Source organism: Hyperolius riggenbachi, chromosome 7 (genome assembly GCF_040937935.1).
Source record: "Hyperolius riggenbachi isolate aHypRig1 chromosome 7, aHypRig1.pri, whole genome shotgun sequence".
In the NCBI taxonomy this organism is placed as follows: Eukaryota; Metazoa; Chordata; class Amphibia; order Anura; family Hyperoliidae; genus Hyperolius; species Hyperolius riggenbachi.
This window is the reverse complement of record NC_090652.1, coordinates 8,599,539-8,625,876: the sequence shown is the minus strand read 5'-3', so window position 1 is coordinate 8,625,876 and position 26,338 is coordinate 8,599,539. Positions and strand designations below refer to the sequence as shown.

The window sequence follows — 26,338 nt, the reverse complement described above, 5'->3', positions numbered from 1 at the left end:
TTGCTTATAGACATTGCCTGATGAGTGCTAATAACTAAATAGAGTGCACATGTGTGTAATCTAATGTCAGTACAAATACAGCTGCTCTGTGAGGGCCTCAGAGGTTGTCTAAGAGAATATTGGGAGCAACAACACCGTGAAGTCCAAAGAACACACCAGACAGGTCAGGGATAAAATTATTGAGAAATTTAAAGCAGGCTTAGGCTACAAAAAGATTTCCAAAGCCTTGAACATCCCACGGAGCACTGTTCAAGCGATCATTCAGAAATGGGAGTATGGTACAACTGTAAACCTACCAAGACAAGGCCGTCCACCTAAACTCACAGGCTGAACAAGGAGAGCGCTGAGCAGAAATGCAGTCAAGAGGCCCATGGTGACTCTGGATGAGCTGCAGAGATCTACAGCTCAGGTGGGGGAATCTGTCCATAGGACAACTATTAGTCATGCAGTGTACAAAGTTGCCCTGTATGGAAGAGTGGCAAGAAGAAAGGCATTAATAACAGAAAGCATAAGAAGTCCCGTTTGCAGTTTGCCACAAGCCATGTGGGGGACACAGCAACCATGTGGAAGAAGGTGCTCTGGTCAGATGAGACCAAAATGGAACGTTTTGGCAAAAATGCAAAACGCTATGTGTGGCAGAAAACTAACACTGCACATCACTCAGAACACACCATCCCCACTGCCAAATATGGTGGTGGCAGCATCATGCTCGGGGGGTGCTTCTCTTCAGCAGGGACAGGGAAGCTGGTCAGAGTTGATAGGAAGATGGATGGAGCCAAATACAGGGCAAACTTGGAAGAAAACCTCTTGGAGTCTGCAAAAGACTTGAGACTGGGGCGGAGGTTCACCTTCCAGCAGGACAATGACCCTAAACATAAAGCCAGGGCAACAATGGAATGGTGTAAAACAAAACATATCTATGTGTTAGAATGGCCCAGTCAAAGTCCAGATCTAAATCCAATCGAGAATCTGTGGCAAGATCTGAAAACTGCTGTTCACAAAGGCTGTCCATCTAATCTGACTGAGCTGGAGCTGTTTTGCAAAGAAGAATGGGCAAGGATTTCAGTCTCTAGATGTGCAAAGCTGGTAGAGACATACCGTAAAAGACTGGCAGCTGTAATTGCAGCAAAAGGTGGTTCTACAAAGTATTGACTCAGGGGGCTGAATAATTACGCACACCCCACTTTGCAGTTATTGATTTGTAAAAAATGTTTGGAATGATGTATGAGTTTCGTTCCACTTCTCACATGTACACCACTTTGTATTGGTCTTTCACGTGGAATTCCAATAAAATTGATTCATGTTTGTGGCAGTTACTGTATATGACAAAATGTTGAAAACTTCAAGGGGGCCGAATACTTTTGCAACCCACTGTAGTTTTGCCTCTGGGAGCCGGGCATCAATACGAAACCATTTTGTACTAGGCTGTGTTCCTTTTTTCTTTCTCTGCCTGAAAGAGATAAATATCAGGTATGTAAGTGGCTGACTCAGTCCTGACTCAGACAGGAAGTGACTACAGTGTGACCCTCACTGATAAGAAATTTCCCTTTTTATCTCTTTCTTGCTCTCAGAAGCCATTTTCTGCTAGGAAAGCGTTTTATAGTTGGATTTTCTTATCAGTGAGGGTCACACTGTAGTCACTTCCTGTCTGAGTCAGGACGGAGTCAGCCACTTACATACCTGATATTTAACTCTTACAGGCAGAGAAAGAAAAAAAGGAACACAGCCTAATTATTAGTGTGCCAGGCACTGTACATACACATGTCTATCTCATCATGTCACATGTCACTTCGGGTATGCTTTAAAGGACACCTGAGGTGAAAATAAACGAATAAAAATAAACAATTGTGTCTATCCACCTTTTCCTAAAAATGACTTTTTTTTAAGATATTCCACTGTTTTATTTTATATTTAGATCTACTTTTTAAGTTTTTACTGTTTTATTGTTTTTGCTCAATGACCCATTCATTGAAGTATGCCAGAGCTAAAATCTATGAACCATTGACACTTTATATCTATTTACAGCTCTCAGAAGCAATTTTCTGCTAGGAAAGTGTTTTATAGTTGTAATTTCTTCAGTGAGGGTCACACTGTAGTCTGACTCAGTCCTGGCTACAGGAACTGCCACTTACATACCTGATGGTTAACTCTTTCAGGCAGAGAAAGAAAAAAGAAACACAGCCTAGTTATTTGTGTGCTAGGCACTGTACATACACATGTCTATCTCATCATGTCACATGTTACCTAGGTTGTCCTTTAAACCCGAGATGGCTGTTTGGGGTTACTTACACTTACCTGGCCCCATTAGGAGCGTGAGGTCCGTCAAAGTCTTCTCTGGCCACTTTGTTCTCTAGTAAATCCTCCCGGTAATTCGGCCAGCTGCTCTCTTCTGCGCATGTGCGGAGTGTTCTGCGCTGCGGGAGTGCGACATGGATTGCGCGGTTGGCACATTCGCAGAAGAGCACGGCTGGCCAAATCAACGGGAGGATTTACTACAGAACAAAGCGGCCAGAGAAGACTTTGACGGACCTCACGCACCTAATGTATTATTAATATTATTTATTAGATTTATATAGCGCCAACATATTACGCAGCGCTGTACAATAAATAAGGTTACAGACAATGATAACAGGGGTGACAGAACAATACAGGTAAAAGACAATAGATACAACAATACAGGTAATAGCAAAAATATACACAACACAACGCAGACAGTAGTACAATGCCAGATCATAAACTGGAGTGGTAGTGGTAACAAGTTCCAAATTCTGGGTAGAGTGCACACAGTCAAGTATGATACACAAGGGGAGAGGGCCCTGCCAAAGGCTTACAATCTAGAGGGAAGGGGTTAGTGACACAAAAGGAGGGGGTGCAGCAAGAAGTTATTGGCAGAAAGGATTAGGGCAGTGTTGAGTTGATGTAGGCCTCCTTGAAGAAGTGAGTTTTGAGTGCTTTTTTGAAGGTTTTGAAGGTGGGAGCGAGGCTGATGGGCAGTGGGAGAGAGTTCCACAGGATGGGGGCAGCTCTAGTGAAGTCCTGCAGTCGTGCATGGGAGTGCGAGATGCGTGGGGTGGTTAAGAGGAGGTTGTTGGAGGAGCGAAGTGGGCGGCCAGGTGTATATCTGCTGACCAGGTCAGAGATGTAGCTTGGGCAGGACTTGTGTATGGATTTGTAGGCCAAACATAGGACCTTGAATCTAATTCTGAAGTGAATTGGAAGCCAATGAAGGGATTTGCGTAGGGGAGTCGTGGAGACAAAGCGGTGGGAGGAGTAGATGAGTCTGGCTGCTGCGTTCATGATGGATTGTAGGGGGGCTATGCGGTTTTGAGGGAGGCCGGACAGGAGTGAGTTGCAGTAGTCCAGGCGGGAGATGATGAGGGCATGGACAAGGAGTTTGGTAGTGTCTGGGGTCAGGAAAGACCGGATCTTGGAGATGTTGCGTAAGTGGAAATAGCAGGCCCTAGCTACGGTTTGGATGTGGGGGGTGAAGGAGAGGGCAGAGTCCAGGGTGACACCCAGGCAGCGGGCTTGTGTGGTTGGATGAATGATTGTGCCATTGACAGTGACGTAGAGGTCAGTGGGGGGTGAGGCAGCACGGGATGGGAAGATTAGGAGTTCAGTCTTATCCAGGTTTAATTTTAGGAACCTGGCAGACATCCAGGATGAAATAGCCGAGAGGCCAGAGGATACCTTCTCCATGGTGGTGGTGGAGAGGTCAGTGGTATGGAGGTAAATCTGGGTGTCATCTGCATATTGTTGATAGTTGAAGCCCAGAGAGGCGATAAGTTTGCCGATGGAGGTGGTGTCAATGGAGAACAGCAGGGGACCAAGAACTGAGCCTTGGGGGACCCCAACTGAAAGTGGGATGGAGGTTGAGGAGGAACCATTGAAGGAGGTCTTGAAGGAGCGATTTGAGAAGTAGGAGGAGAACCATGCTAGGGCAAGGTCTTGGATACCCACAGATTGCAGGGACTGGAGTAGCAGGGAGTGATCGAGTGATGTAGATGGAAGAAGACCCAGGTAAGTATAAATAACCCCACAATGGCCAAAAATAATTATTTGAAAAAAGAATTTAAGCTGGAGCCACCACTGGATACAGGCGATCTAACTATCATGACAAATAGTAAGGAAAAAAAATGAGTAAAAGGCACTGTAAATTAACTTTTTCCTGTATCGCTGTCACTTAATGTAGGCGGTGAAAATCAATCAGATGTGTCAAGTTTTTGCATCTCCTCATGGGGGATTCTCAGCTATTTCTTTACAAAAGTGCTTACTGAGAGGCAGTTCAGCAGGTAGACATCTCTGTACGGATACTTTTCAGGGAGTTGCATTTGTAAAGAATAAAAGTAATATTGAGAATCCCGATAAGGAGGTGGACTAGTCCAAAATTTAAATTTACAGTGCATTTTACTCTGAGAAAAATGTACTATAACTACGTTATGTATTTTAAATTTTACCTTTTTTGTTTTAATTGTCCTTTAAAGCTGCAGGGACAGCCATACTATCCCAGAAAAATACATATATAAGTAGATAAATACTTGTTCTACTTTCATATGTATTGTACTGCCCACATTTTGACTTCAGTGAATTATATACAGGGAGTGCAGAATTATTAGGCAACTGAGTATTTTGACCACATCATCCTCTTTATGCATGTTGTCTTACTCCAAGCTGTATAGGCTCGAAAGCCTACTACCAATTAAGCATATTAGGTGATGTGCATCTCTGTAATGAGAAGGGGTGTGGTCTAATGACATCAACACCCTATATCAGGTGTGCATAATTATTAGGCAACTTCCTTTCCTTTGGCAAAATGGGTCAAAAGAAGGACTTGACAGGCTCAGAAAAGTCAAAAATAGTGAGATATCTTGCAAAGGGATGCAGCACTCTTAAAATTGCAAAGCTTCTGAAGCGTGATCATCTAACAATCAAGCGTTTCATTCAAAATAGTCAACAGGGTCGCAAGAAGCGTGTGGAAAAGCCAAGGCGCAAAATAACTGCCCATGAACTGAGAAAAGTCAAGCATGCAGCTGCCAAGATGCCACTTGCCACCAGTTTGGCCATATTTCAGAGCTGCAACATCACTGGAGTGCCCAAAAGCACAAGGTGTGCAATACTCAGAGACATGGCCAAGGTAAGAAAGGCTGAAAGACGACCACCACTGAACAAGACACACAAGCTGAAACGTCAAGACTGGGCCAAGAAATATCTCAAGACTGATTTTTCTAAGGTTTTATGGACTGATGAAATGAGAGTGAGTCTTGATGGGCCAGATGGATGGGCCCGTGGCTGGATTGGTAAAGGGCAGAGAGCTCCAGTCCGACTCAGACATCAGCAAGGTGGAGGTGGAGTACTGGTTTGGGCTGGTATCATCAAAGATGAGCTTGTGGGGCCTTTTCGGGTTGAGGATGGAGTCAAGCTCAACTCCCAGTCCTACTGCCAGTTTCTGGAAGACACCTTCTTCAAGCAGTGGTACAGGAAGAAGTCTGCATCCTTCAAGAAAAACACGATTTTCATGCAGGACAATGCTCCATCACACGCGTCCAAGTACCCCACAGCGTGGCTGGCAAGAAAGGGTATAAAAGAAGACAAACTAATGACATGGCCTCCTTGTTCACCAGATCTGAACCCCATTGAGAACCTGTGGTCCATCATAAAATGTGAGATTTACAAGGAAGTAAAACAGTACACCTCTCTGAACAGTGTCTGGGAGGCTGTGGTTGCTGCTGCACGCAATGTTGATGGTGAACAGATCAAAATACTGACAGAATCCATGGATGGCAGGCTTTTTAGTGTCCTTGCAAAGAAAGGTGGCTATATTGGTCACTGGTTTGTTTTTGTTTTGTTTTTAAATGTCAGAAATGTATATTTGTGAATGTTGAGATGTTATATTGGTTTCACTGGTAAAATAAATAATTGAAATGGGTATAGATTTGTTTTTGTTAAGTTGCCTAATAATTATGCACAGTAATAGTCACCTGCACACACAGATATCCCCCTAAAATAGCTAAAACTAAAAACAAACTAAAAACTACTTTCAAAAATATTCAGATTTGATATTAACAAGTTTTTTGGGTTCATTAAGAACATGGTTGTTGTTCAATAATAAAATTATTCCTCAAAAATACAACTTGCCTAATAATTCTGCTCTCCCTGTATAGTAAATACAGAGAAAACTGTACCAGGCATTTTCCATCTTTACTGCCTCTGACTGAAGCCAATCATGATGTAATTTCCGCCCTTACACTTTTTTATTTCACTCCTAGAAATTGCACTGTCCTATCTAGGTTACTTTGTAAACACATGTGAGCACAGTATAGATTGTATTTCAGCAGCTTCTGCAGAGGGATGAGGTGTATTTCTCTTCTCAGCCTCACGTCACACTGAACTGCCCTCAGCCAGTCAGAGAGGAGCAGGAACGTGGGAGGGGAGATAACATGCTTCCCTGTCCCCGGCAATGCGCCAGAATAGAGCCAGGCTAACTGAGATGGCATTCATTACAACAGACATATTTATAGTATACAGCAGTAGAGTAATGCAAATAAATATATATTGAATGCAAAGACTTGTCCTGTGCAGAGTCGTGTAAAGTAAGAGCGAAATGATAATCAGAGTGCTGTACTTACACCAAGGCCAGTCCCAGGTAGTTGGCTGTGCTGCCCCAGTACATGGGATTCTCTAATATATTGAAAGGGAAACCAGTAACCTTCTTATCCATCAGAATTCCAAAGTAATCTCCTGAAAGCAGAGAAACAATGGGGAACAGACATTATTCAATGTGCCAGAAAGTCAGCCGTGTTTCGCCAATAGCAACCACTTCTACGAGGTAGAACTGCCACTTCCCGGTGGCAAAAGGCCACAATACTACACATGTGAGTACGGCCGCGGTTATACTCCTGTGTGACTTCCTATGGGGGGTGTGGCTCTGCCAAGCGCTAGCAAGAACTCATCAGCTTCACTGCTGTGTGTGAAACACGACTAATCACTGATAGGTTGCTAACAATACACACAGACAGACACGTCACTCGGGGTAAAGATCCAGGGCCACTGCGCTTGGTCTCTGGAGACATATTCTCTTCTGGGTTGCTCCCCCTAGTGTCTGAGAATGAAGAGAAATGCTGGCTATAGAAGATATCTCCGGACATGGAAAGGGGCGGAGCAGGTGACTAATGCCACCCACTGCGCTACTCTGCTGTGGGGGGTTTGGACCCAAGGGAGCACAAGAGGGGGGGGGGGGGGAGCCACTGGATGGCTAGTTAACAATTGAAGCCTATGACAGCCGATCGTCGTCATTGGCTGGCTGGGGGGAGGGAGGGAGTTAGGGAAAAAAATAAAATAAATACGTTTATTAGAAAAACCAAAAACAAATATTTATTAAAAAAATAAACAGGGGTGGTGGGCGGAATCAGACCCCACCAACAGAAAAGGGGGGGGGGGGGGGGGGGTCATTTATGTGCTGAGTTGTGTGGCCCTGCAGCAAGCCCTTAAAGCTGCAGTGGCCTATTTACAGAAAAATGGCCTGGTCTTTAGGGGGGGGTTTAACACTGCGGTCCTCAAGTGGTTAATACTCTGCTGTGGGGGTCTGGACCCAAGGGAGCACAGGAGGGGGGCCACTGGATGGCTAGTTAATACCATGGAGGGGAGGCTACCAGGGAACACTTTGGGGGAGTGAGGGAACCCCTAGCTACCAGGGAATATTGTGGGGGGGGGGGGGATAGGGGGACAGCCAGCCAACACATGCACGCAAGCCAGGTAACTCTGCCTGAAGAATGAAACTTAGCCGTGGCGGGAGAATGGAGGATCCTAGAGGACTGGCACGGGTCAGGATGGCTGTAGGGGCTGGTCGAAGCCCCAGGTAAGTAAAACTCATTGGTTTAGGTACCCTTTAAGGGGACACTGTCTATTTATGTGTTTTTCTTTTTGTGTGGGGTTTATTTTTTGTACTAAAAGGGTAGGGAGCTTCATCCAGCGTTTTGCTGGGCAGGCTTGCTTACACCGCTGCCAAGTTCATGTACGTTTTACTCCACGTGACCACACCCACATTCTGTTGCAAGGCCACACCCATTTTTCGGCACGGCACGCAGGAGTGGGTCTTTGAGGATCTTAGCAACGCCCCCAGACACAGAAGTTTGCTCCGGCCCTAACAGGAGGTGTGCAGTTACAAGGCAAGGAGGGAGGAACACTTTGTAATAGGCTGTTAGGGCCCTTTTCCACTAGCCGCTACCTGCTTGAACAAGCGGATCGCTGGCATTTTGCCGATTGCTAGTGCACCGTGATTTACATGTCAATCGCAATGCACTTTTCCATTACCGCGTTTCGATTTTTCCCCGAGCGCAATCGTAGTGCTGCAGGATTATTGCCACAATTGCGTTTGGCTCCCGACTGTGAACGTCGCAATCGCGCCGAGTGGAAAAAGAGGCTGTTGCAAGCGCAAACGCATTTGCTAGTGGAAAAGAACCCTAAGATTACACCTCTGACAGCAGAGATGACAAAACAAAAATCTAAAAACACAAATCGTATATTTTTGCTCTGAAAAGCACGCCTGCGACCTCATTACTGAGCGAGTTGGTGGCGAGATGTATCATCAGGCGCCGACATCCTGAAAGAGCACCTTTGAAAACGGACGTCTTTATGTTAGCGGTCTAAATATACACATCGCCGTGCTGAATGGGTGAGAAAGGCGGCAGAAAAGTGCGGTTTAATAAACGGTCATTTTCCAGGCGCCGGTGAAAGAGTGGCGTAATGCGTTACTAACGAGATGGATGGACCGGCTCTCTGCAGGCCTTAGGTATTTATGGGGCTATAATGTGTTCTGAAAGGTGGTGCGGGGAACGTACGTAATACTGCCTTGTGTTCTCAATGCAACTCAGCTACAATAACGAGGCAGATTAAGAAGCTCCCGACCTGTCAGGAAATCTAACTGGAAGTGTTATGTATGGAGGTGCTGTGTGTGTCTCTATACAAAAGGGGCTGTGATTCACTAAGACAAATAGCACGCCTTATCAGAGTTAACACACCTTATCAGAGTAGCACAGTGAGCACTGCAAACGTATGCCTGCTAATTGGCAATGACGAGAGCTCCACTTGTCCTGCCCTGAGCACCTGCGGGTTCAATCAATGGCCTCAATTCACTAAGCTTATCTCCTGTCTTTAATAACGTTTCTAAAGGTATCACCATGGTGATAAGGCATGTAGTATTCAGGAAAAATGTTACCTAAACCTAAAGCTAACTCTTCTGTGTTAAGTTAAGGAGAGATCTCTAAAGTAAATTTTTCAATCCTTAAAGAGGAACTCCAGTGAAAATAATGTAATAAAAAAAGTGCTTCATTTTTACCATAATTATGTATAAATGATTTAGTCAATGTTTGCTCATTGTAAAATCTTTCCTCTCCCAGATTCACATTCTGACATGTATTACATGGTGACATTGTTACTGTGGGCATGTTATGTAGCTGTTTCTAGCTGTTCTGGCTGTTAGACAGCTCTAAACAGCCATTTCCTGTCTGTGAACATTGTTACATTGTGGCAGTTTGCCAGGAGTACCGCGGTATTCAGAGCCTCTAGTGGGAGTGGTTTCAGCACAAAATCAGTCACACAGCGCCCCCTGATGGTCTGTTTGTGAAAATCATTCTATTTCTCAAGTAAAAGGGGGTATCAGCTACTGATTGGGATAAAGTTCAATTCTTGGTTGGAGTTTCTCTTTAAAATAACGCCAGAATTCTAAAGTTAAAGACAGGCTGTTAATTAACTGTGTGTGAAAATAACTACAGAGGAGGTAACTTAAGGACTGAAGTGATAAGTTTTTCACCTTAATAAGGCAAGATCGATGTGTGGAGGTAACTTCTCTTGCCTTATTATCTCCAGCATGATCTTTTAGTGAATTGAGACCATTATCTCCGCACTTTGACTGGCCCAATAAGCTGACGGTCACTGGACAGGAAACTTGACAGGCAGCCTGTTGGGCCAATCAAAGTGCAGGGATAATGTCCTTTAAAGTGATTGGACCGGCAGTGGAGCTCTCGTCATTGTGAATTAGCAGGCATAAGTTCGTAGCACTCGCTATGCTACTCTGATAAGGCATGTTAAATCTGATAAGGCATGCTATTTGTCTTCGTGAATTAAGCCGTGTGTGCGCGGCTGCGCGCAAGGGCATGACAATCGCCCCTGCAAGGGATGCAAGTGCAGGGGGGCCTGCCTCTCATGGGGGATGAAGTCTGGTTGGGGGCCCACCCAGAACTATTTTTAATGGCACAGAAGGGGGGCACAGCGCAGGAGGGGCGTGGCAGTGGGCATGTCCCGACTGGCCTGCCTTTCCAATTTCTGTTGTGGGGGGAGGAGGGTTGGCGGGAGGGGGGCCCCATCCAATGTTTTGCACGATGGCCCAATAATTTCAAGTTTTGTGTGTGTGTGTACAGTCCCTCTTTGTTCCTCATTTGTCCCTCTTTCAGGACTTTTGTGCAGCCCATATTTCTTTACTGAAAAATGTGTTTAATAGACTCAAATGTCTAGCAATATGACTTGTAATATCGCCTTGGATTACAGACGCTCACTGCTGTGCGATTCGCACACGTAAGCCGTGACACAAGCCATCTACGCTGTCACTTATAGAAGCCATAATGTGAAAACGAAAGCCCTGCTCATTCTACGGCTTTACTTCTTAGATCGATCTTTTCAGCAGCGGCTCTGCAGGAAGACGCACACAGGAAAGCGTAATGTGTTACTGATGTCGCACACAAGACATTGGCGCAGTCTGAGAACGGTAAACATGGGATCGGGTGACAGCCACACACAAACAACACGTGTACCAGCCACAGACATGACATGCCGGCAGAACAATGCAACGTAATCATGTTTATGTAACTCTGCACAATATAACGCATCGCTGATCACCGCCTCGCTCAGCATAACTGCCAGGTCGCGGATTACAGGCGAGAAAATAAACGCACATTCCAGAGAGGCGAGAAGCTAATCGCACCATCCGGAGAGAAGAAAAACGAAACTCACATTTCACACTGGCCTAAAACAAGTTCCGACCGAGGATACTTAAAAAGATATCTGAGGTGAAATTTAACTAATGAGATAAACAATTGTATCTATCCTCCTTCTTCTAAAAATTACTTTGTGTTTAGCTATCCCACAGTTTTGTTTTATATTTAAAACTACTGTTTACGTTTTTATTGTTTCATGGCCTCTTCTCAATGACACCTTCATTGAAGTACACCAGAGCTAAAATCTGTTAACTATTGACCCTTTTATCTCTTTTCTGCTCTCAGAAGCCATTTACTGCCAGGAAAGTGGTTTATGGTTGTAGTTCTTTATCAGTGAGTGTTAAAGAGACTCCGTAACAAAAATTGCATCCTGTTTTTTATCATCCTACAAGTTCCAAAAGCTATTCTAATGTGTTCTGGCTTACTGCAGCACGTTCTACTATCACCATCTCTGTAATAAATCAACTAATCTCTCTCTTGTCAGACTTGTCAGGCCTGTGTCTGGAAGGCTGCCAAGTTCTTCAGTGTTGTGGTTCTGTGATGCATCTCCCCCCTCCAGGCCCCTCTCTGCACACTGCCTGTGTGTTATTTAGATTAGTGCAGCTTCTCTCTGCTCTATTATCTTTTACAAGCTGGATAAATCCTCCTCTGAGCTGGCTGGGCTTTCACATACTGAGGAATTACATACAGGCAGAGCTGTCTGCACTCTGCAGGAAGAAACAGCCTGACACTTCAGTGGAAGATAGCTGCAGGGGGAAAGAAACACACAAATGATCTCTTGAGATTCAAAAGGATGGCTGTATACAGCCTGCTTGTGTATGAATGTATTTTCTATGTGTGGACATACTGTACATCAATCTACTTCCTGTTTTGGTGGCCATTTTGTTTGTTTATAAACAAACTTTTTAAAACTGTTTTTAACCACTTTTAATGCGGCGAGGAGCGGCGAAATTGTGACAGAGGGTAATAGGAGATGTCCCCTAGCGCACTGGTATGTTTACTTTTGTGCGATTTTAACAATACAGATTCAGTCCAACCCAGTCCCGACCCAGACAAACTGTCACTTGCATACCTGATGTTTAACTCTTTCAGGCAGAGAAAGAAAAAAAGGAACACAGCATAGTTATTTGTGTGCTTGGCACTGTACATATCAGTAGAAACCAAATGTCAGCCAGCCTCAGGTGAATTTTATTTTTACGAGGAGTCCTAGTGGGATGGGGGGTTCATCACACCTCTCTTAATAGTCCAAACACAACAAGAATTATCCACACTGGACTCAACCCTTCCACGGATAAATATCCAACTTCTATAATGCATATCAGTGCGGAAGATACAGCATACAGGTAACACAAATATGTTGGTATAAGTAGGTTACAATTTGCTGGGAATTTTTGCATCTTTGCTTAGAATGTTTACGTCCATGTCTTTTGAGCATGCTCAGTAGACTTTTTAACTATTTACGTGAAAATGAGTGCAAAAAAATTCCTACTGAGCACATGCAAGGGACATGGATGCAAAACGTCTAAGCGTAAAACAAAATAGAATTAAAAAACATGCTGCCTCTCATAGCAGTCCAGTTCACCAGACTTCTATAAATTGTTCAGTTGCTTGTAAAGAGGTTGGGTCAGCCGTGCTCCGTGCCTAGCAGTCTTCTAGAAAAACAATAAGATTGTTCATGGTGTAGACTGTTAGACCACATGAAAGAGCCCTCCACCAATAGGACAAATCTCGGGGTCACTGACAGGGTCATCCCACCTCTAAACTACCCGCCACCACCAAGAAACGTGTGGTAGCTGCCCACCACTGTGGTAAATGTGGTAGCTGCCCACCTCTAGTATATCCTCACTCCCACGGCAATCAACTCGCATCGGTTGTCCCTTTAGGGGTGGGGTGACCCAGTCAGTGACACAGAGAATGGTCCTATTGGTGGAGGACTCTTTCATGTTGTTTATTTATACACTCCAAAAGATCATACAACGCGTTTCGCAGGATTGACACTGCTTCTTCAGGCAACAAGGATAGAGCATATACAAACCGGTCTGTAATTCAGCCAGGCGAAGATTTGTGGGGTTGCACGCTTAAAGAAATCTGCCCCCCCGTCCTGTCTCTGTGCTCCGTGACTCCCCGTAATGCGAGCAGCATAGGCTGCAAATACTTACGTCGCTTTAGCTCCGATCTCTCCTCCCCACTCCACTCTACAGTGTGCACCTGCGGTCCTCTGCAAGTCACGTGACATGCATTGGGACATTGCGGAGGAATGCTTGTGCACGGCTGCTGAGTAAAGAGGAAGGAGCGGAGGTGTAGCAACCTGACTGTCTGTGCTGCGCTGCATAAAGGGGGAAATAAAGTGATGGACACGTGCCTGCCCCCCCTTTCTCATGGGGGCTATTGTTACACCAATGACCCCTGTGGTTTTAGGCATTATATGTTGAGAGCCAGGTCCTCAAATATAAGGAAAGCTGCTTGCCCAGGTGAAAGGCAGCATGCCAGGAGTACAGAACAAAGGCCATTGAAACTAAGTAAGTAGACAGCGGCATAGGCCATAATAGGAATTGCAGCTAAAGCGGAGCTCAGTTAGTAATTTGGGCGCCGTCACAAGACGACACCAAAATGACTATAAAAACAGCATAATTCAGCCGCCAGATATAGCTGGCAGTGGAATTACATCTTCCCCCCATTATCCATGCTGCCCTGGAGGGGGAATAGTAATGAATACCCCCGGGACTTGTGCAGGAGCAGGGTGAGCCATTTATCGGCTTTACCATGCGCCCAAATCCCCCGGCGGCTTAATTATAGATACGCCCAACGAAAGCCTAACATGTTATTGTTGATGCCAGAAACAAAACATTGGCAAGTTCTGGGAACAATAAACCCGAAGACAAGACAACGCCTACAAAGAAACAACACGCCTCCCAGCTCCGAGAACAACAACACGCCCGCGTTTATGTAATTCACAGCAATTTACCAGTTACTTACAAACTGCTTTCTCACTTGTGTGCAGTGCGGGGAGAAATTTACATGCTGTCACTTTTCTGATAAACTGGTCTGTGGCACGGGAGTGACTACACGGCTACAAGCGCTACACCGCTAGCCAACGCAACTTCGTGCAAATCTATATATATAGATCGATTTTATTGTGTCGAGTATGGCCACTTTTAAAGGTGGGGGACACTGAAGGCACAGGGTAACATAGGTGACACAAAGGGGGGCACTGGAGGCACAGAGGAGGTACAGCGGACACAGATGGCACAGTGTTCCTAGTTAAGAATGGATTCAGGTTAAGAACGAATATACGGTGCTCATCTCGTTCTTTCAACGGGGATACGTATCTTAGTTCTTTTTCTGTATCTGGGCTATCTCAGCCCCAGATCTCCTGCATTGAGGATTTACTTCCCATATTTCCTGAAGGCTGGAGGGCCCCCGTCTCTCGCAATCGCAGGCAGAACGGCGATATTGTGAGAACACGAGAATTCTCAGAAAATCGTTCTGCGTTATGAGGCTCTGACATGAAACGCCGCACATGAAAACCACACTATTAGGCTGCTGTTTCTCCGCTCTCGCTAACTGCTCCGGCTTTGCATTTCAAAGGCAGATGAGCGTTATAGCAGAGCGATGCGAGGGTGACACCCCTCTGCGATATCTCCTACGTGTCACTTTCACATGTCACCGTGGAATCCTGCTCCTCCATGGCGACAGCACAGCATATATCTATTGCTGGGAGTGAGGGAGGCCAAAGTCCAGTCTTCCCAGAATCCTCTGCTTCCAGCAGGTCATGCTCCATAATAACAGCTCTGTAATTACAATACTGTGAATGGCTGCAGCTAATGGAGCGTGCGATTAGATGGTCAGCGTGTTAATGTACAGGAATGCAGGAGATGAGGGGATCACATGACTCATGCCTGACATGGGAAGTATACATGCTGTAGGTTAGTCACGCTGTTCCTGGAAATGTAGGTGAAGCCAGTTCATTAGGGAGCCTCCGGGTATCAATAATGAGAAAGTTGTCAGCGCTTCCATTACACGGTCACACATCCCAACCTGCATCCATCAGCAGGTGCTTAAAGAGAACCAGTTATAGGATGAAACAGCACCAAACTGGCAAAAGCAGGCAGCATCCCGCAGGGCCCGGATAAACGACGTGATCATCCTGAGATTCATTTGTGGGGTGCAATCATTATATATCTCCCTCTTCTCCCCAGAGACGTAGTAAAGGATGAGTAAGGCATTGTTCACACTAGGGACGCTGCTGTCGGCCTTTCACAATGCATTGTGGTGCTTTGCTCGGTACAGCTTTTTCCATTGATTCTAATGTACCACATTCACATCTATGTGCTTTGTTACTGTTCCATAGCTCCCAACTGTCCCTCTTTTGGAGGGACAGTCCCTCTTTAGGAGCCCTGTCCCCCTGCCCCGCTTTCTTCCTCATTTGTCCCTCTTTCAGGACGTTGTCCCTCTTTCTATGTAAATGTATATATTTCTCTACTAAAACATGTGTTTGATTGACTCTAAACTTTATTCCCAACCTTTAAATTGATATAATACTCATTTTAAAGAGGAACTCCAGTGAAAATGTAATAAAAAAAAGTACTTCATTTTTACAATAATAATATGTATAAATGATTTAGTCAGTGTTTGCCCATTGTAAAATCTTTCCTCTCCCCGATTTACATTCTGACATTTATTACATGGTGACATTTTTACTGCTGGCAGGTGATGTAGCTGTTGCATGCTTTTTTGGCAGTTGGAAACAGCTGTAAACAGCTATTTCCCACAATGCAATAAGGTTCACAGACAGGAAACTGCCAGGAGTACCACAGCCCTTAGAGTTTCTTGTGGGAGGGGTTTCACCACAATATCAGCCATACAGCGCCCCCTGATGGTCTGTTTGTGAAAAGGAATAGATTTCTCATATAAAAAGGGGTATCAGCGCACAGCAAAGTAAGTGAATGGATGAGCTTTCGTAGCGCACAGAAGCGCACAGCAATGCGCTTTGGAGATGCGTTTTTTACCCCTAATTAAAGAAAAAAAAATTCAAATGAAAAATCTTTATTGACAACTGCTACTTCAAATATGCAAAACATGCTGAACAAAAACGTGTTCAAGCACGTTTAAGCGCCTGTAAAACGCATGGGTCCGCTTAAAAAAGAGCACCGCGACACCATGAAACACATATCAATGCATTCGTTTTTTAACTTGCGCTTAAATACGTTTCTGAACGCACTCAATGTGAATGAAGCCTAAAACAGATTAGCAGGAAAAGGGAAGAGGGTCTGCTGCTTAGATGTCAATAAACTGCTTCTATCCCGCCCCCAACCCCCCTGGACCCACCCCTTTCACGCCCCCCATCTCTCCTTGCTCTGGCAATGCAGGTCTGTATCTTGGTCATGCCAATAAAGATATTTTTTATTTGTTTTTTATTTGGAAGTGGCAGGTGAATGGAACAGGGTCCGAGGCCAGTAATGTTGGGTGACAACAATTTGTAAATCTTAAGGGGCCACTAATGATACAATTTACTAAACGATCGTTTGCGAACGATTCTTCGTATGAATGATCGTAAATAATTGTCTGGAACCACTAATGGAAAAAACTTTCCTAACCAATCCGATCAGATTAATGAAATCAATCCGAAATTCGCATCAATTTCATTAATCGTATTGCTTAGGAGATTTTTGTGCATTAGTGGTCCCAAATGATCATTTACAATCGTTCATATGAAGAATCGTTCGTAAACGATCGTTCAGTAAATTGAATCCTTAAGGGCAGGGACGTAGCAATAGACCCTGCAAGGGATGCCTCTGCAGGGGGGCCCAGAAGTCACAGGGGGCCCATGGGGGGAAAAGTTTGAGAGACTGACAGCTAAGGGCACGGAGAGAAAAAAACATTCTGCTCTCGCACCATTGTTATATTGACTGCATGTGTCCACCACACAGATAAGGAATCATACACACTTTGGAATTTGTACACTGCCCCTGCTCCCTAGGGTTCGTAAAAAACATCTGTCTCTCACTGCTGCAAAGTTCTGATGACTGCATGTACAACCTAACAAAGAACGGAGTCACATTTTGAAAACAAAGTTGTAGACTTTCCCTTTTTCACTCTGAAAGGATTCCTAGATTCTTATCGCACAGACTAATGACCTTATGGCCTCTAATTACTTTTGCAACACAGCAGAGTGAAGATTGATGTCTTACTGTTGCTGCCTCATTGAGAGCTTGTTGTGTCATACTGAGTCCCAGATTCTATAATAACAGTATCAATCAGTGACATTCTGAATGCTTTGCCAAAGTTACAGGGAATACTATATCTTATGTTCAGCATGTCATTGTTGTTCCTCCATATAGCATGTGCTCTCATGTAGTAAGATAATACGGCTGTGTGTGTATGTATGTACTGGGAGCAGAGCTGCAACGAGGGACTTGTCGGCTACAAGGGGCTGGAGGAAGCCCCGGGTAAGTAGATCTGGGGGTAGCATAGATTGCCTGACGTTTCCTTTAAGTCTAAGTGTTTTTATCTGCATGGGGAAAACACACTGGTCCTCAGTTTTCCTGTGCAGAAAGCGAGGGGGGTGGGGGGGGCCTTATCCAAAGTTTCGCAGGGGGGCCCAGTGATGTCTGGTTACGCCAGGAGTACCACGGTCCTCAGTTTCTTGTGGGAGGGGTTTCACCACAATATCAGTCATACAGAGCCCCCTGATGGTCTGTTTGTGAAAAGGAATAGATTTCTCATGTAAAAGGGGGTATCAGCTACTGATTGGGATAAAGTTCAATTCTTGGTCACGGTTTCTCTTTAACTCTTCCTGCACTGGAAAACAACATTCTTTGCTACTAACGTTCTATTTCTTAGCTGTACTATACCGTACATTCAGGTGTTAAATGGCGATAAATATGGCAGACTCCATATCCCTCTCACTTCAGATGTCCTCTAATTATGTGAATCAATTCACTACGATATTTTCTTTCGATCTGAACAATCTTCTGGAAAACATGATCGTTCACTAAAAATTGCTCCGTAAATGCCATTTATTATGTGTGGATAGCGTATCACGCTGCGCACAGAGGGAAATCTTATGAAGTCTCTGCCAGTGAGCCAGGCTCGGGTTTTCCTGCAGTGGCAGTTTTTCGGTATTTGACTTGGAAGGAGGCGAGAGCACACACTCTGCAGGCCGTACGTGGAGAGACAATGTAAACACAGGTATAACACACATGCACAGCACGTAACACGCCAGCAGATGAAGGCGATCGTGTTCACGGCGTTCAGCTCATAACGCAACCTTTACCGACCCGCTGCTTGCTGCAGGGCGACCATTTCTCTCCCAGCTGCTGTCACGTCAGCTCCCCAGCCAACTCGCACAAGGCATGACTCACCCTGCATAGTGTGCTGCATGCATACAAATATATGTACCGTACCTACGCATCGCATGCAGGTCTGTGCGGGTCAGCAAAGCAAACCTGTCACAGTCCTCGGAATACAGGACACGAAAATGCCAAGTCTAAGGTAGGTGACATCGGTAAGTTATGCCAAGAATATCTACTGAGAAGCCTTGCTTGGGACTGTCACCTCACTGGGACTTGTAGTTGCCAGTTAAAAAGAGATACAGGAAGTCCCCAGTTAAAGCGGACCTGAACTCAGAACTTCCTCTCTGCTCTTAAAAAAGCAACAGTATAATAACCTTTAAAGAAAAACATTTCTTTGTTACCGCTGATACAAATACTGCAATAAATCTGCAGTGAGTCTACTTCCTGCTTTCATGGAAGCAGACATATTGTTAACAGCCTGTGCGTTCACATGAGCTTATCTGCCATGGCAGTCAGGTGACACAGGGGAGAGATCAGATTACAACTTGTGATTAGATACAAATGAGGGAGAATAATGCAGGCTAAACTCTCTAAATACATCCAGGGTGCGTTTCTCTGTTTTCTTTCTGTCTTGTGCAAGAGTTCAGGTAGTCAGAGAGAGATGCAGGTAGTCCCCAGTTAACTCAGAACTTCATTGCTGCTTTAAAAGATATGCAACAGCATTATAACCTTTAAAGAAAAACATTTCTTTGTTACAGCTGATAAAAATCCTGCAATAAATTTGAAATGTTTCTACTTCCTGCTTTCATGGAAGCAGACATAGGGTTAACATCCTGTGTTTACAAATTAGCTGCTCTGCCAGCGGACACAGCTGAGAGATCAAATTACAGCTGTGATTAGTCACAGATGAGGTGGGATTAGACAGGCTAAACTCTCTAAATACACACAGGGTGCATTTCTCAGTGTTTTCCTCCTGTCCTGCACAAGAGATCAGGTCCACTTTAAGGGACTGTAGGTTTGTTCTTAACCTGAATCTGTCCAGAAGTCAAAACACTGACCTCTCTGTCCCCTGTATTTCCTCTATGCCCCCCATGCCTCTATTGTCCCCCTCTCTGTCACCTCTGCCCCCCCCCACCACACACACACACTTTGTCACCTCTGTCCCCCCTGTGCCCTCAGTCTACCACAGTAAAATGTACTTTGTAATGAAGTTTAAAAAGCATTTTTTCTTTGAATTTCTTAAAGGGAACCTGTACTGAGTAAAATTATTTAAAATAAACACGACGTAGCTGCAAATGAAAATTACATACTTACCTCGCCGTCAGTCCCTCTCAGAAGCTCACCATTTTCTTCTTACAGTGACCCCTTCCAGTTCTGACAATATTTTGTCAGAACTGAAATATACCAGTTACTGTCAGTTAGATATCAGCAGCTGTCAGTTAACACTGAATGTGCAAGGTAATGTCCATGTTCCCCTATGGCTCAAGTGGGCGATATAACAGTTTAACAGTGTGCTGACCCCGTAGCTTTTATGCGGTAATGGCCATTTTCAAAATGGAGGACGGAGAATTCCACTGATCACAGCGGACAAACAGGACACAGGAGAGGAGAAAGATATAGGCCTGGTGCACACCAAAAACCGCTAGCAGATCCGCAAAATGCTAGCAGATTTTGAAACGCTTTTTCTTATTTTTCTGCAGCGTTTCAGCTAGCGTTTTGCGGGTTTGTGAAGCGTTTTTGGTATAGTAGATTTCATGTATTGTTACAGTAAAGCTGTTACAGCTACTGTAACAAAAAACGCCTGGCAAACCGCTCTGAACTGCCGTTTTTCAGAGCGGTTTGCGTTGTTCCTATACTTTACATTGAGGCAGAAACGCCTCCGCAATCCAAAATCTGCAGCAGCCCGGGAGTTTGCGTTTCTGCAAAACGCCTCCCGCTCTGGTGTGCACCAGCCCATTGAAATACATTACCCACGCGGATCCGCACCCGCAAGCAGATCGCAAACCGCAGAAGAACCGCACTGGTGTGCACTAGGCCATAGAGGAGTAGATTACATGGGTGGTAAGTATGACCTGTGTATGGTTATTTTGACTTTTTATTTTCAGTTCAGGTTCTCTTTAAAAAAGATTTCTCAAAAACTACAAGGTCTTTTTTAAAAAAAAAAAATTCACCCATTCATATCCGCGGATGTTTGTAAGTCGGGCATTTAAATTTCAGGGACTACCTGCATATGGTGACTGCCATATTTGTTTCCTGTTAAACAATACCAGTTGCCTGGTTGTCCTGCGGATTTCTCTGGCTGCAGTAGTGCCTTATGGGTAATCCAGTCACACTTCAGTCAGTCAGAGCACCTGATCTGCTGCATGCTTGTTCAGGGGCTATGGCTACAAGTATTAGAGTGAGAGGATCAGCAGGGCTGCCAGGCAACTGGTATTGTTTTAAAGGAAATAAATGACAGCCTCCATATACCACTTGCTTCAGCTGTCCTTGAAGAGACCGTGGCTTGTGGGGACTGGTAAGCTTGCCTTGCTGTGACCATTGGGAGTTGTGTTGGATTTGCTGTGGTGCTGGGACATGTGGTTCATCTGGTAGTCAGTGACGAGCAGTGTGCGGTGTACCCATTTTCTGGTCGGTTTTGCGCGCGTTACGTGGCGAATGAACGCGGGTTCTGCCGCTGCGAGCTCTTATGACATCCCTGAATTAATCACACAGATTATGAGACCTTCCACACAACACACAATAAGAAGCATAAACCTGAACAAAGCCTTTATTTATTTTTTTCATTCCACTATCTCTGTACAATCTTTTGATCATTTTTCACTGGTAACCATGGAAACTGCAGACACTGCCGCCTATCTCCGAGTACAGACTGTCAGCATTGACACAGCATGCTGTGTGCGAGTTAACCGTTTCCTGTGCAGCCTAAATCCTCTGCACCAGCGTAGCACAGAGGCGGCCAAGGAACGCAGTACCCAAAGATTGATTTTTCTGCGCTGCCTTAATAAACTGAGCCGCATTTTAGCACCCAGAGCATCTCAATAGCACATTCAAAATGCATTGCCAACAATGTGGCTTATTATTAAAAAAATTAATTTTAACTCTTCTTTTTACATTTAAAGCTTTAGCACAGTCCTTTATCACCATTTTCCTCCCTACTCCCATGACCTGCTGCCCAGCAGAGGTTTCAGGCAGATAAGGACTACTAGTTATTTTATTGCAAACATGTCCTTCCTCCTGACCACCGATCCAGCACTGAGACCTTCAGAAGTTAAGAACCTGGAGTAGGGGGGGGAGGGTCTGACTGGATCTGGAGCAGGGGGAGGGGTAGGACTGGACGTGGCATAGAGAGATTGGTCTGACTGGATATAGATCAGAGGGAGGTGTCTAACAGGACAACGAGCAGGAGGAGGGGCTTACTGGGACTGAAGTAGCGGGATGGGTCGGACTGGGCCTGGAATAGAGGGAGGGGTCTGACTAGACAAAGAATAGGGGGAGGGGGGGGTCTAAATGGACAAGAAGTAGATGGAAAGGTCTGGCTGGACCTGGAGTAGAGGGAGGAGTCTGAGTGGACATAGAGCAGAGGGAGTGGTCTGGTGGCTGGACCTGGAGTAGAGGGAGGAGTAGAAGTGGAAATGGAGTAGAGGGAGGAGTCTGAATTGACCTGGAGTAGAGGGAGGAATCTGAGTGGACATGAGTAGAGGGAGTGGTTTGGTGGCTGGACCTGGAGTGGAGGAAGGGATCTGACTGGATCTAGAGTAAAAGGGAGGAGTTTAAGTAGGCATGGAGTAGAGGGAGTATTCTGAGAGGACATAAGTAAAGGGAGGATTTTGAGTGGACCTGGAGTAGAGGGAGGAGTCTGAGTGGACCTGGAGTAGAGGGAGGAGTCTGAGTGGACCTGGAGTAAAGGGAGGAGTCTGAGTGGATATGGACAGAGTAGTAGGAGGAGTCTGACTATATGAGGAACAGAAGAAAGGGGTTTTGCATTCCTAAGATAGCAACCACAGGTAAACCCAGCTAGAAGGGGACAGAAAACCAGACAAGATTGCTCAAACAACCGTTCCTTAGATACCGATTTATTTATGTAAATATAAATGTGTTTCCCTCCCTGATGAAATCCTGGGGTTCTGCGGCTGCCATTGTTGCCTGTAGCTTGGCTCAGAAGAGCTAAATACCAGCTTTGTGGTGGGAAATCCCCTTTGGAAATCTTGTTTTATCCTAAACACGTGTTTCCACGCTTCATACGCTGGCACTAAACTGAAAAACTTCAACCATGAGTCCAACACGGAGCGCAAGAGCTGTCCTCGGAGTCAGTCCCGACGCACGCTGCCATAAATAGGATTTCACTGGAGGTGAGGAAACTGCTGGCAGTAGATTGGGTTTAGCATCTACCTGCGCGCTCTCCAGGCTTCCTCACAATCGCCGCTGTGTTGTGCCGCTCGCTCAACTCGCACAACATCGCCTGCAGGAACGAAATGAAATTATTTACGCCGACTGATGGCGTTGCGGCTAAAAATATACACAAAGTATCGCTGTTCCTTGTGGCCACGCCATCCAAGATGGCACAGCGCTCTTCTTCAAAACTGCGCCAAGTAGTACAGAGCAATTACCACTGCGGTAAGCAGAACGCCACGTGCGAACAGCCACGCGAATGTGGCGCCCACGTTTCATCCAAGAACGGCCGCCAACTAAAGTTTCCCCATCATGCATGCTAAGAACAGCGGCGGTGCCTGTGCAAGAATTAATTACAGTGAAGCCCAATCCTTTTGTTTGATTAAAGTAAAACTACACCATAAGTCAGGCATGTCCAATGTCCGGCCTGGGGGCCAAATTTGGCCCATCGAGCCATTTCTGGTGGCCCCAGAGTTCTCGACTGATGATAATTCATCAGGGGCCAGCAGCAGTAACAGGCACCGATTAGAAGCTGCCACTGCGCTAACTGCACTCATACACATAGTGTACCTAACAGCAATCAGCAAAAATTGTGTTTCAATTCGCTAGTCCGGCCCCCTAGCACTCTCAAGAACAGCAATATGATCCTTGGCTTATAAAGTTTGCCCACCCCTACCCAGAGTCTGATTTATGAGAAGGCCACAAAGGCCATTGCATTGGGCGATAAAAGCAGAAGGGCGGCAGAACTTGGATAGATTAGAGGTCACATGTCAAAATAAATCATCCTTCACTGGCCTTATCTCTCCTTGACAAATGCTGCTCATACCTGAATGTCATTTCTGAAGTATGCATGCCCACGTTAGGGCAGGAGTGTGAAATTACAGGGAGGGTGAGTGGACAGCGCATGCACTGCTTCTTTGATCTATGCTGTAAGTAAAGGGGGGGGGGGGGGTTGGGGTAGGTGTTGGTTGGTGACAGAGCACTGGAAAGTACAAATCCAGCCCTTCCATAGGTGATTTCTGCTGTTTTTAATTGTAAGCAGAGCCAGACTTAGCACTAGGCACGACTCTAGAGGTCAGATTTGTTTTGAGAGGTTGTTGTCATGGAGTCCATCCGACTCTTTATGCTCCCTTGGCGGAGGGATATCAATGTGGGGAGTGAGGGCACAAATGGCAGGGGGAATGGAGGGAGGGGGCTGGGCTGGCCCGAGAAACAATAGAGCCAATATTTGCAGGGTTCAGCGAAGGCGGAGGTTTAGAGCACCAGAACCTCTGTGCCTGTAAGCATCCAAGGTGTACATCCAGCTGTGAGTAGCACGCTTAGTAAACTTCTGCACAGAGATTCAAACCTTGCTACCTGAAGAAGTGTTTAAATGACACCTGAAAGACATCAAGACCGTCTTTGTGCCGTCGCTGAGCTCAAATGTGTGGCTTAAAGGGAACCAGAGAAGAAGCACCCTTGTGTATTTTACCATATATATATCAGTGGGAACATTAGAGAAAACACTTACCATGCTCTCTGTTTCATCCTCACTGCTAAAAGTGTCTGTTATCAGCTGTGATAAGAATCTCGGACTGAGCATTCAGTCTGGCTTTGCAGGGAATAATTATATCTGAGTCATTATAGCAGAGCCACAAGGGGGCAGGCTTGGGCTTGAAAAGACACCAGAGAAGACAGACTCAGCTATAATCTTTCCGTAGCAAAGCTAGACTGAGTGCTCAGTCGGGGATTCTTATCAGAGGTGTTTACTGTCATGTTCCCACTGATTTTTAAGGTAAAATACAAGAGGGTGCTTCATCTCTGGTTCTCTTTAATCATTGATGACCGCGGTCTTGTGTGTGTACGGAGCTCTAAGCCTGGTACACACCTTGCTACTTCCCATCAGATAGATGGGTCGATAGATAATTTCCGACAGATCCGATGGGATTTCCGATAAGTTTTACTGATTGATTTTCTGATAACTTCTATGAAAATTGATCAGAAAAACGATCAGAAATCAGATCTGACCTGTTGGAAGTTCTCTATTGGACCCATCTATCGGATGGGGCAATTGCATGGTGTGTACCAGGCTTTCGTCTGAATCCACCAGAGACTGAAAGATATGATAAGTTATCAATCAGCAGGGGAGGCGTGGCTTTAGCTGACAGCACCCTCCTCCCCTCGGTGTGCCCATGTGACCAGCGGAGGGGGAGTGTTTCAGACTGACTTGCAGAGAGGAGGCAGTGAAGGTCGTGGAGGTGCTATAGATTGGTACAAAACATGTTTATCTTAATTATTTAGCAAAACAAAAGTTTTATTAAACTTTTTGAATTGAATTTTAAAATCGTATTCTTACGCAAGAAAACTGCCTGAACGGAAAGCTTTGCATTATTTATGGAAATTGATTTTTTAACGCCAGAGACCTAAAAGGCGCCTCTTGTGCATTGATTTCCTCGCTCATCTACTTCCTGCCGGGAGGATAAGGGGATCGCGGTGGCTGGACCCTCGCTGAGCGCTTACTCACCCCAACGCCCTCCTTCCTCTTATCATCGATGCCGCTGGTCTGGATAATGAATGTCTTAAATACTGCTCTGGACTAAAACACAGTTAAAGGACCTCTCCAGCAAAAAAAAGCAAGCAGATAAAATCTGACAAAATCAAAAGGTTTTGGACTATTCCATCTCCTCATGGGCGATTCTCAAGGTTTTCTTTGTATTCAAAAGCATTCCCTGTATGGAAGCATTACTGACTAGTGAGGTAAATTACTGTGCATAGAGGTTAATTATTGTGCAATAAATACCTCAAGAAATGTCGAGAAATTACAATTCACAAAGATTTTTGCATTCGGTAAATCGGGCAAAAGTGTTTGATATTTTTCTCCAGCTCTGACCAGCCGATACCGCACTCTTTCCATGCTCTCACTGACAGACAGCTAATGGGAAGAGCCAGGCAACCAATAGGGAGAGCCACACAGCCCTGCTTCTCTCCACATCTGGTCCGACACCCTCGAAGGCGGGACTTCACTATAGCAGAGCAGGGGAAGGAGACATTTTATGAGGCTTTTGTGTATGCCTTCAGATGTGAAAGTCTGTATTCTGGCATAGAGAAGCGCTCCCCCTGGTGGCTGCAGCACATGTAAAGTGATTCCGGGGACGCACTGGACAGAAAACCCTGTATCATACACACAGCATCCTGCCTCACCGCTGACCTTCTACACGGCTGGTAAGTGACAGTTAGCAAGCAGGGCTTAGTGAATTGAGGCATGTTTGTTCGGTAAATTGCCGAACTTCTGCTTCATGCCGAAAATCTTGAGTGAATTTGGAAATAAAAAGTGTAAAACACTGACTGTGGTATTTTAACAACCAAAATGATTTTTACCAAACTGCCTTTAGTGAATTGAGGCCAATATGTTTACAGTCTGTGCCTCCCAGGGGGACAGCCGTGTCAAAAAAATCGCAGCGCTGTACAGTGTAAATAGATGGCGATTTCGCCGTCTAACAATCTCCTAGCGGCGGTCACCGCTGGGAGACCTCCGCCATTCAAGTGGAGATCTCCTGCAAAACCCCGCCCCAGGACTTCACGCCAATTGCGTTGGAGTGGCCCTGGGCTGCCGCCCGCGTTCACGCCAATTGGCGTGGAGCGGTCGTTAAATGGTTAAACGAACCAAAGCGGGTTTGAGAAAAGGAG

General features: G+C 45.4%; 1 protein-coding gene across 2 annotated transcripts in view; it reads right to left on the bottom strand.

The window, feature by feature from the left end:
* PEMT (phosphatidylethanolamine N-methyltransferase) overlaps positions 1-26,338 on the bottom strand; it is a 312,808-nt gene that overhangs the window by 73,418 nt on the left and 213,052 nt on the right. For both annotated transcript variants that reach the window (XM_068246420.1, XM_068246421.1), the window contains exon 5: positions 6,627-6,738. In XM_068246420.1, the coding sequence (XP_068102521.1) occupies positions 6,627-6,738 (112 nt within the window). The remainder of the gene's footprint in view (positions 1-6,626; positions 6,739-26,338) is intronic.